The following is a 12671-nucleotide window of genomic DNA, read 5'->3' on the forward strand; positions in this document are numbered from 1 at the left end:
AGTCAGAGAGTTAATAAGTTTTTCTAGCAGCAGCCCTTTAAAAGTTTCTTGTTTTACTTGAGAAAATGCAATGTGGGCCACACACTGCTGACACAGAATCCCTGCAGTGTGGAAGCAGGCCATTCAGTCCATCAAGTCTACACCAACCCTGCGAAGAGCATCCAACCCAGACCCACCCCCAATCCCTGTAACTCTGCATTTCCTATGGCTAATCTAGCAAACATGCACATCCCTGGACACTATGGGCAATTTAACATGGCCAATGCATGAAACCTGCGCATCTTTGGACTGTGGGAGGGAACCAGAGCACCCGGAGGAAATCCATGCAGACACAGGGAGGATGTGCAAACTCCACACAGACAGTCACCCAAGGGTGGAATCAAACCTGGGTCCCTGGTGCTGTGAGGCAGCAGTGCTAATCACTGAGCTACTGTCCATATGATCCAAAATTATAATTGGGCCTGACACAAGGGCCCTGGTTTACAGAGATATTAGGATTAATACCAATGCCAGGCACGAACACAAGATGACGCCAGTGGACTGTAACCAAACTGGCATGTGGCCTGACGGTGATAAAGCCATATTGGATTTTCCAGTGTTTGCTGCATTGCCTGAATAACATTTACAATATAAACCAAATTTGTAGGCTATTGACAGCAGTTTTTCTCAGCAAAGTTGTGAGATAATTTTAAATGTGAGGGGGAGTTTCTTTAGGTTTTGATGTGTTAATTTGCAGAACAGAGTGCCACCTAGTGAAATGCAAGTTGAACATGGAAAGTTTCAACAGATTCCTCATTCAAATAAGCATCAAAGACATTTGGAAACTTGGCTCATTCAAGAAGTTGTGCAACTCACAGCAGTTTTGAGAGTATTTTATTCTGCAAAGTAGGAACAGAAGATGAATGATGCAAATCCCACTTCAGATGTCAACATTTTTTATTGTATTCACTCACAGGATGTGGGCATCACTGGCTAGGCCAGCATTTACTGTCCATCACTAAGGGCAGCTGAGAGTCAACCGCATTGTTGTGGGTCTGGAGTTACATATAGATCAGACCAGATAAGAATGTTAGTCCCTAAAGAACATTAGTAAATCAGATGGGTCTTTCTGGCCATTGACAATGTTTCATGATCATCATTTGTCTCTTAACTCCAGATTTTTACTTAAGTCAAATTCCATCGTTTGCCATTGTGGGATTCAAACCCAGGACCCAGAACATTACCTGGGTCTCTGGATTACTAGTCTAGTGATAATACCACTAGACCATCACCTCCCCATTGTACATGTGTAACAGTCTGATCTGATGCCTATTCTATTCAGTGATTTATTTTTATTCCTAAGTCTCAGGATAATACTAAACATCTGCACTATATTTGCTAGACGTCACTTACTTCTTTTAACAATCTCATTTTGATCCAGGTACATTAATGCAGGAATATTAATTTTACATAAAAGTGATTCCCTCCAAGGTCCCATCATTCACTCCCTTTATTACTTTTTTGCTCTGGGTTAAAGGTTACCTTCAGAAATTTATCCAAAACATTATATAAGCATAGTGCACTTTCTATTCTAATGAATGTGGGACATTTCAGCACCTCTTCATGTGTTTCTCTTACAAAAGCCCTTTCTCTTTTTCTGAGAGCTGTGTCTCCGCTGTTCTCTCAGTTACTGATTTCTATTACTCTCCTTTTTCTCTTATGGAGTCCTTGTCACACTTCATTTCCTTTCTGTTTCTAACTCTCTCTGACTGTTCCAGCTACCACCAATTCTGCCCTTCTATCAGGTAACAAGTGAGTGAATGTAGTTTTATTGCTGTTCATGGCACACCATTCAGTAATTGTCTGTGAAAAAAAAATCTTTGTCACTTGCAAACTCAACAGTTTCAATTTGTCTCTGGTTGGTATTCCACATTCTACCCTCCATAAACTTGGGGTTTTCACTCACATCAGATCTGATCCCCATTCACCCTGTACTTGACCGCATTGGCTCCCAGTCAAGGAACATCTTGTTTGAAAATTCTCATTCTGTTTTCAAATTTCTCCATAGCCTCATTTCTCCGCATTTCAGTGATCTCCTCCAATCCATAACCATCTGATACATCTGTGGTCCTCTAATTCTGGCATTTGTGCATCTCCAATGATAATTGTTGATTGTTAAATGTTTCCATTGTTTGCCTAGATCCAAAGTTCTGGAATTTTCTCTGTATACCTCTTCACTCCACTATCTCACTCATACTGACATATGAGCTAGGATCAGAAGTAGCCCTTTCAGCCTGCTAAGCCCTTTCTGCCTCCTCTGATAGCCCCTCAAACTTAATGGAAAGCTTGCTGAAGTGTCTTTTAACGTGGGAAGGCGATTACACTGGCAGTCACAATACTGGCCAACCAGGAAATTCTCCCACTTCTACTGCCCACCATTGTCACATTGAAAGGTTGATAATCCATCTGTTTGGCTATGTCATGAATGAATCTTCATGGCCTTCAAGTCCTGGAATGGGACTCAAACCTGAAGATTCTGGCTCAGAGGTAGTGAGGATACTCACAATGTCATAAGACCTCCATATGGAACTCAGCAGGAAACCAGATTAGCGTCTCCATGGTGTGACAACAGTCTGAAACTATTCAAACATTTATTGCTACTGAATACTTAGATATGCTGTTATTCCTCCCAACAATATACTTTACATCACTAATTTTATTTTCTCCTATTTGGTTCTAAAAACCCAATATAAATGAAATAGAAAATTAATTAGTTTTTATTGGCCAAATGCATAAAACACAAGATCCTCTCCAAAAGATGCACGCTTCGGGTTCTTTAATAAATGAAAATGAGATTAATATTTACTCACTAAGAGCCAAAAGCATTTAGTAAAGAGTTGAGTTGCAAAATGGAAATAACATGCTTTGTTATTGAACAAGCAATTACATTTCCCTTTGTTTCAATTTTCCATTCTTTAGTTTCCAATCCTTTGAACCCATCAACATCAATAAATCTACTCAGGCTTCCATTCAACAGTTTTGATGGATTGTTAAGTTCATACTTGAAATTTGTAGGATAGAACATAAATATTGAAATATGTGCAACTGTTTAACAGCAAAATCTCTAATTCACTAGAATTACAAAAGTTCAAATTGACATGAGTGCCCACAGCAAGGTTCCAGAAAAAAATAAATAATTTGAAAACATTGAAATTGAAAGCTTATTGCACCTATGCTTATTCCTACCAATTTTGCTCATTAGTTTCTTTTCCTGGTGTTATTTTTGACTAAATCTACAATTAGAAGATAGGGATTTTAAAAATTATTATATTCAGGGACTGTGGGCTTTTCTGGCTCAGCCGGCATTAAAACTTTGAGAAAATGGTGATGAGCTGCCTTCTTGAACCTCTGCAGTCCATCTGGTGTAGAGGACCCCCGGTCCTGTCAGGGAGGGAGTTTTAGGGTTTTTCACCCAGTGACACTGAAGGAAGAAAAATATATTTCCAAGTCAGGATGGTGATCGGCTAGGAGAGGAACTTGCAGATTGTAGTGTATGTATATATCTATTGACTTTGTCCTCCTAGTTGGAAGTGGTTTGGAAGTTGCTGTCGAAGGATCTTTGGTGAATTTCTGCAGCACATCTTGTAGATGGCATACTTTGTTGCTGTTGAGCATTGGTGGTAGAAGGAGTGAATGCTTGAAATTGTGTGCCAATTAATTGGACTGCTTTGTTCTGAATGGTGTCAAGCTTCTTGAGTGTTGTTGGAACTGCACTCATCCAGGCAAATGAGGAATATTCCATTGCACACCTGACTTGTACCTTGTAGATGGTGGACAGACGCTGGGGAGTTAGGAAATGAATTACTTGCTGCAGTATTCCTAGCCTTTGACCTGCCATTGTTTTTGTGTGGCTATTCTCTCCAGCGTGTTGATTGTGGGGTATTCGATGATGATAATGCCATTCAATGTCACGGGGCAATAGTTAGATTCTTTCTTGATGGAAATGGTCATTGCCTGGTCTGATGTGACACAAGTGCTACACACCACTTGTCAGTCCAAGCCAGGATTTGTCCAGCTCTTGCTGCATTTGGACAAGGACTGCTTCAGTATCTTAGGAGTTGCAAATGTTGCTGATCAATGTGCAATTGTCAGTGAATCTCTCTACCTCTGACTTTATAGTGGAAGGAAGATCATTGATGAAGTAGCAGAAGATGATTGAGCCTAAGGCTTTACCTTAACATCTAGACATCCTTGTGGTGTGGTGATAATGTCCCTACCTCTGAGACAGGTGGCCTTGGTTCAAGTCCCACTAGCTCCACAGATAGGTAATACATTTCCAAACAGATTAGAAAATTGATTACAAAATACGTGCCTGTGGAACTCCTTCTGATATGTCCTGGAGCTGAGATGACTAACATCCAAAACCGTTTTCCTTAATGTCAGGATTCATAATATCTGTGCAAGGCCTCCAGCCAGTGGAGCTTACCCCTGATGCCCGATGACTCTAGTTTGGCTCGAGCTCCTTGAATTAACACTTGGTCAAATGTAGCTTTGATACCAAAGACGGACACCTTCAAGTAAGCCTAAGGCATACTTCTTGAACTACACAGTCAGTTGAAATGCAACAGCTATCTTCAAGAAATTCAGCAACATTTGAAGGCTGATTCTGGGGCCTTGAGTAATCAAAATATCATGAACCCTTCTAAATTTTGAAAGTGCATGAATGGTTTGGATGCATGTGGACTTGAATTAGGAAGAACAGCAACTCTCACACACTCCTGTTTTCTACCAAGTGCCCATTATGTTTCTCTTGACTGTTACTAGGATTGACAAAATCTTGCTACAGTTCAGGTAATGAGCTGCCTGACGCCAGGAAGCAGTGAATGATTTAGACACAGGGATGAGACAGAAGAGGGAACAAATATGTGGAAGATGCATATGTTTAAAAACAATCTATTTCTGGTATAAATGATGGTGAATTTTATTGCATAGCTGCCTTGAAGGTTGGTTTGAATTTTTACCTTCACTGAACAGCTTTTCTGGCAATTATCTGGATATCAGAAGATTCACGGCATCTGCTTGACGCTTTTGGCAACTGCTGGTCTCCAGAGTGGAGATATTTTCATAATCAACCTATTCAGGGATGTTATTACATGACTGGAGCCTCCTAGCTCAAAGGACTTGACCACTGTGCCACACAAGCGTCCCAGGGGGACTGGAGTCTGCGGTCAACAGTTTAAAGTATTAACAAACACTAAAATCAGTAAAGAATCACTCGAAAGGATGGTGTTCCCCATTTAAAAGAGGCTTAAACAATAAACTACAAATTATAAATAATACCAAAGGAAAGTTACATAATCCAAGGCATGTAAGTTATTGTAAATTGTAGTTGAAACTGCAAGATAAGATTGCACGAAAGTTAATGAATTGCAAGTGACTGGCGATTAGAAAGTCTAGCACAGTGGGAGATGAATACCGGGTTCGTTTTACAGAATTTTAAAGTGTGTGTAACATCTATAAAGTATAATACAACCTGTTGCTGAGTTTGATTTGCTCCTTATCCGAGTACATGCCTGCGCTGTGAGGCCCCTCGACATCTGATCAATTTCATTGGTTCTGATTCAACATTGTTACACGCCCAGACGCATTCTATTGGCGGAGATCACCGTTGCCCTGGTTACTGTGGAAACCAGGGCATGTCGTTGGTAGCATACACACGGCTGAGCAGTATCTTAAAGCGGTAATTTATATGTTCGTCAGTCTTTAAAAAAAAGTTTTTTAAAGGAGAGGAATTAAACAGCTGCAGGTGGAGGGTCTTCCGAAACCGAATCGAGTTCTCATTGAAGTTTTCCAGACTGACCTGTGGAGTATTTCCAGCATTTTCTCATATTTTTACCCTCCTCCCCCCAGTTATTTGTCAACTTTTTTATTTTAAATTAGTGAATTGAGAGAAGTGCATGTCGTTGGTTAAATAAAACTATGAGAAAAGGTTTATTTTATGCAGGGTTTCATGGACCATTTCACAGAGCAGTTGGTGCAACAAGCTAAAATTATCGTCATGGGTGTTCTGGAGAGTGCCAAGGGACAGCTTCAAGATTTGCAGATTCAAGAAAGTAGGGAAGAAATTGGTAAGTCGATATAAATGATCCCATTTTGGACACTGTATTTTGGCGCTGTATTCTACTTCCCAGTTTCTATTTACGAATCATGTTTTCACGCGCCCTTGTTTTTATATAACTAAACCGATGCAACATGAACTTTCCCAGTGACAATTCTTGCGCACGATTTGCTGGTGCTCCCATCACCAGTCTATCACATTTCTTTTCCAGATTCTAAAGAATCATATTGGATTTGAAAGCTTAATGCTGTTTCTCTGTCCGCAAAGCCTATCAGAGCTGCTGAGTTTCTCCAGCATTTTCTCGTTTTATTTCAGATTTCCAGCATCAACAAAATTTGTTTTTCTCCTTAATCCCCCAAAACTCTCTTCAAATGTCACACCTACTTACACCTCTCCCCTCTCAGGTTCGCTGACCCCCTAATTTCCTACTCAACTCTTCAGCATTCCTCGATTTTCCTGCTCTCTAGTCATTGTTTCAGGCTAGATTTCCCATCTTCCCTATGGCACCCTTCAAAGGACTCATTAAGGCACTTGGCACTGGTTCATTATGAGCAGCAGCCCTAATTGCCCCATCTCTCTCAATCATCAACCTCTCATCCCGTACAGTCACTGGGGATTCACTTTGCCAAACTTTTTCTCATCCAGTTCATATTCCCTATCATCCTCACTGTTCACCTTATAGATTTAGCCAGAGAATCACCTCTCAAAACCCTTCATTTGTGAACTTTTCCCTTCCCATTCGTTAACTTAATGGGATGGGTTCATCAACATCACTGTCCTGATAGAAACCTGATATAATACCTTCCCCCTTAATGAGCCTTCCTTGTCTGACTTTACCTTTCAGCACTTAACCCATCATTACTGTCATAATGGCAGTTTGACATATGTCTGTCGATTACAATTTGTCCGTTGAAACATTGATTATTCATTCTTGATTAAGGACTCAGTGGTTATCAGAGGTAGATGGTATTATGGTGATGAGGCCACAATCAGTGCAACCATAATCTCATTGGATAGCAGAGTTGGTTCGGCCAGCCTAATTTATAGGTTTGTGATACTCCTCTAGCACTTCCTCCTGCTTTGAGAATCTCACTTTGTTTCATCCTCACAGCTTGCTTTCAAAATCACCATTCTGTACTTCTCTCCTAAGCATGAAAAATGTTTTATTATGAGATTACTGCTTTCTCTTCCAACCTCTGCATCAAATGAATTCTCATCCTTGGAGATTTCAACCTTCATCTCAACTCATCATGTTGTCTTTCCTCTGAGTTCACTGGCTTCTTCTCTGAATCATTCCCTCTATGTAAGCTTTCCAGAAGGTATTCACAGCCATAGTCATAACCTTGTCACTTCATGTGGTCTTGTTAGTTCTGAGGTAACAATGACATATGAGATCTCTGGTTCCTTGCCTCATTCTTCACAAACTCCCCCTTTTTCCATTCCCTAACCCTATCTCCATCTGTATTTCATCCACTTACAAATCACTTTCGAAATCCTGACTGTCCGCTCTGTGGCCCAACTTTACCTACAACATTTCTGCTGCGCTGACGGACTGCACCCTCACTCCCATCTTTTATACATTAGTCTCCAGTAAAAACATTAATCTCTCTTACCCAGGCCTTTTCCCTAGTACAGCCCTCATCTCTGCACTCTTAAGTCACAAGGGATGCAGACTTGGAAGGGTTTAGTTGGCAACTGGTTGCATTATCCTCCACCAGATCTGGCTGGACCACATAAAATGCTATTAGTTTCTATTCTCATTTGCGAAAACTGCTGCTATTTCAGGATCATCATAGAATGCAAAGATAATCTCTGGTTTGTCTTTGCAAACCATCTTCTTAAATGCCAACAAGGGTGAGGACAGCCAATGGACGACTTTGTCACTAAGATCAAGACCATCCAATATTTTTGCCTCTGCTGCATCCCATCCTTCCATTAATGCAGCTGGCTACAGCATTGAATGTCTGATTAGCCCTTCCACCACTGAAATCCCATCTAAACCTGTGATAATAGTTATATTTTAGGACAGGGCTTCAATATTACTGAAAAATAAAGAAGACACATTTAGTCAAAACTTTTCAGACAAACATTTACACTGTAGGAGAGGTTAATGTTAATTGGTTGGCAAGATGATTGTGATTGGTAGAGTTGTCACCAATTAATAACAAGCTTCAACAAAATGTGATTTTTTTTTAAAGAAATATTCAGTGTTTTTTTTTATTTCAAAGCTCCACTGTTAGACCTTCCATTTGTGACCTTTCAACACATCAAAATTATACTGCACTTTTCCAATTAGCTCAGCTATCACAGTGTCCTTTAAACTAAATAGTGGAACAGGGGTCAAATGTGGAACATTTTAATATATATCAAAGTATAGAGATAAGGTAGAGAGGAAAATAGTAACATGGGTAATGGTCAGAAAATGGCAGGAAGGGTAGAGAGAAAAATAAATCCTAGGAATATATGAGCGATCAATAATAATTGTTTCAAAGATAACAGATAAAAAAAAATCCTTAACTATGGCTTAAGTGTAATAATTAGGTATGACTTTTGTTAAGGTGATCAGGATGTGGAATTGAAACAAAAGCAGAAATTGCTGAAGAAGAAAACAAAATGCTAACTCTGCTTTCTCTCCACAGATGCTGCTATACCTGCTGAATTTTCTCCAGCAATTTCTGTTTTTGTTTCAGATCTTCAGCATCACAGTTCTTTGTTTTATTTTAGAATATAGAATCAGTTTGGTTGGAGATGAGGAATAGTAGGGGAAAGACATCACTGCTTGGAGTGATATACAGACTCCCTAACATTAACCACAATGTCGGGCAAAGCATACAAGCAGAAATATTGGATGCATATGATAAAGAGAATGTAATAATCATGCATAACTTCGATTTCATAGGGCAACACATTTTGGAATTGACCAGAGAGTAAGTTATGTTGGATGTATTCGATGTGGTAACGTGTAATGTGACAGTGTTAATTAATGACCTCAGGGTTAAGGCACTGCTAGGAGCAGCGACCACAATATGATTGAATTTTGCATCCAGTGTTGTCTTGTGAGGGTAGTTTGTACAGGCTGGGCTTGTTTCCACCGAAGTTCAGAAGAGTGACGGGTGGCTTGATTGAAGTGTAGATGATCCCAAATGCTTTTGACAAAGTGAAAGTGGAAAGGATGTTTCTTCTTGTGGGTCAATCCAGAACTAGGGGGTACTGTTTTAAGATTAGGTGAAAATCAGGGCAGAGATGAGTGTTTTTATGTCTGTGAGAGGGTTGGGAAACTTTGGAATTCTATGCCTCAGTAGGTAGGGTCCTGGTATATGCTTATATAGATAGATAGATCCTTGTTGCGCAGAGGGTTAATGGGAATGTGGAATTTGAAACACAAACTCATTTGCCATGAACTTATTAAATGGCAGAGCAGCCTGAAGAGACCGAAATGCTACAAGGGCTATTCTGTACAATCATGACTCGTGTCTCTATGATGCACACCCCCAACTGATGCTGAACGTAGATACAATGCACCCCATTCTCCTGCTCGGGCCATTATGGATCAGATAATAGGCCTGCTAAAGATGAGTTCTGATGCTTGGATCAGTCTGGGAAGCTTGCAGTACACCCCAGAATGTGCCATATAATTCTTGCATGCTGTGCCCTGCACAACTGGAATAGGCAAAGAGAGGATGTGATGGATGTTGAAGAGCTGGGAGATCAATAGCAGCTTTTCCAAGAAGGAAGATGAGGACATTGCTTATGAGGACTATCACCTTCAGCATGATGGAATGTTGCAGCATTGAGCACCACAAGCCTAACAGGACTTAATTGATTTAATTGATGTCCAGTTCCTATAGATCTGAATTGGGTGCAGTGATCATCTGTTGACTGTAAATTTATTTGTTTCTCAAGGAAAGCAGCCCTCGTTTGTTCCCAGAAGCATACACAACTCTTTTTGTTTGTTCTTTCTTTTATTTTCTATTGTTGTTATTTAATAAAAATAAACATTTTCAAATGTTTGAAGGCTTTCCAACATTGATTCTCCAACATTGAATAACGACAAGATATTATACTACGCTGGGCTTTAGGTAAAAAGTCAAAAACAAAAATAGAAATTGCTGAGAAAGCTCAGCACGTCTGGCAACCTCTGTGGAAAGAAATCAGAATTAATGTTTCAGGTCGAGTGTCCCTTTCTCAGAACTCCTGAGAATATCAGTTAGTTAGGCTACTGTGAAGGGCTAATTGTAGCTAGCAGCAATTGACATGGTGCACAGATGAGCTTTAAATACGTCAACAGCAGCAGATATCCTAGAATATTGGCTAGTGGCACAGCAGCATGCCTGCACACCTGCTCTGGTGGGCGCATGATAGTGCAAGTGTGACACTATGGAGCATGGTGAATAAATAATGAGGTGAGCAGTGAAAAAAATAGAGAGATAATTGGTTGAACTCATGGACAGAAATCTTCCATGAAACTTCCCAAAATTGACAATGGCCTATTTTTGGGTAAAATTCAACTCCATTTTTAAAAGAATTTGAGCTGTGACACCTTACAGATGCAAACTAGGCTCAAATCTTTTCAAGATGTGAATAAATAATGTTAGCCTGATCATTGACAGTTTAATAGATGACTATTTTTGGTGTGTAGTACCCATTCCTTAAATTCCAACATGTAGACTTGCATTTTAAATATTAATGAGAAACGAGAATACTTTCATTTATATTGCACTTTGCACAAGCACTGGTCATCTCAAAGTACTTTAGTCAATGAATCAATTAAAAATTGTCAGAATTAAGTGGTCATTCATCTCAGAACTGTTTGTATCTTGTGAAGTGTGTGGTGTACTTTCAACACAATAAGCTGTCTATATAAATTCAAATGTTCTTGTTTTATTAAATTAATATTTTTGTCATTAATATCTTCAAATAATTCTTAAACCACTTCTGTCATTTGCATATTTTTCTTTTAGAAGAACAGCCTGGTTTCCAAATCCGTAACATCCAGTGGGTTACAAATAAGGACTTCACAATTGCCATTGGGGCAAAACAAATAGAAGAATATATTTCTGTAAGTTTTCCACATAGTTGATGAGTAAACAACAGGGTTGTTCTATTCTGCAGTTTTTGGTTTTTTCCTTCATCTGACTTCCAATCTCCTTTATTGCTGTCCCTTTTACACAGGAAAACCTTCCACAGCAAATATACAATATGCAATTCTATACAACACAGGGATAGGCCTTTCAGCCCACCAAGCCTTTGCTGATTCCTAATCTTTATTTTAGACCCAGTGCTTATTGCCCACATGTGGTTTCTATCCTGCTGTTCGCCTCCTATTCATGTGTCTATCAAGATATGTCTTAAACGTTGCTAACATGCCTGCTTCCACCACCTCCACTGGCAGTGCGTTCCAGGCACCCACCACCCTCTGTGTGAAACATTTTCCCTGCACTTCTCCACTAAACTTTCCTCCTCTTACCGTGAACCTCTACCCTCTTGTAGTTGACCTTTCTACGCTGGGCAAAAGCCTCTGACTATCCACCCTATCTATGCTTCTCATAATTTTGTAGACCTCTATCAGGTCGCCCCTAAGCCTCGATCTTTTGAGTGTAAACAATCCAAATTTATCTAACCTCTCCTCATAACTAAAACCCGCCAGATTAGGCAACATCTTGGTAAAACCTTCTTTGCACCCTCTCCAAATAATCCAAGTCCTTCTGGTAGTGTGGTGACCAGAATTGCACACAATTTTCCAAATGTAGTCTAACTGCAACTGCAGTTGCAACTGCAAAGGCCCTCCGCTTCTTCCTGTCCCGCAGGCCCAACCAGTCTCCCTCCACTGACACCCTCATCTGCTTAGCCGAACTCGTCCTCGCCCTCAACAACTTCTCTTTCAATTCCTCCCACTTCCTACAGACAAAGGGGGTGGCCATGGGTACCCGCATGGGCCCAAGCTATGCCTGCCTCTTTGTAGGTTATGTGGAACAATCCCTCTTCCATACCTACACTGGCCCTAAACCCCACCTCTTCCTCTGTTACATTGATGACTGTATCGGCGCCGCCTTGTGCTCCCACGAGGAGCTCGAACAGTTCATCCACTTCACCAACACCTTCCACCCCAACCTTAAGTTCACCTGGACCATCTCTAATACCTCTCTCTCCTTCCTGGACTTCTCCGTCTCCATCTCGGGCAACCACCTAGAAACCAATATCATTTCAAGCCCACCGACTCCCACAGCTACCTAGAATACACCTCCTCCCACCCACCTTCCTGCAAAAATGCCATCCCCTATTCCCAATTCCTTCGCCTCCGCCGCATCTGCTCCCAGGATGAGGCATTCCACTCCCGTACATCTCAGATGTCCTTGTTTTTCAAGGACCGCAACTTCTCCCCCTCAGTGGTCGAGAGCGGCCTCCACCGTGTCTCCCGCATTTCCCGCAACTCATCCCTCAAACCCCGTCCCTGCAATAACAACCAAAAAAGAATCCCCCTCGTCCTCACGTACCAGCCCACCAACCTCCGGATCCAACGCATCATCCTCCGACACTTCCGCCATCTGCAATCCGACCCCACCACCAAAGACAT

General features: G+C 40.8%; 1 protein-coding gene across 1 annotated transcript; it reads left to right on the forward strand.

Moving 5' to 3' along the window:
• Positions 1-5610: 5610 nt before the first annotated feature.
• Positions 5611-11166, forward strand: LOC109919357. Its single transcript, XM_048605415.1, has 3 exons — positions 5611-5719; positions 5984-6107; positions 11059-11166. Exons 1-3 carry the CDS (start codon positions 5676-5678, stop codon positions 11140-11142), a joined length of 252 nt encoding a protein of 83 aa, XP_048461372.1. The 5' UTR covers positions 5611-5675; the 3' UTR covers positions 11143-11166.
• The last annotated feature ends 1505 nt before the right edge of the window (positions 11167-12671 follow it).

Source organism: Rhincodon typus, chromosome 14, assembly GCF_021869965.1.
Source record: "Rhincodon typus isolate 14 chromosome 14, sRhiTyp1.1, whole genome shotgun sequence".
Classification (NCBI taxonomy): domain Eukaryota; kingdom Metazoa; phylum Chordata; class Chondrichthyes; order Orectolobiformes; family Rhincodontidae; genus Rhincodon; species Rhincodon typus.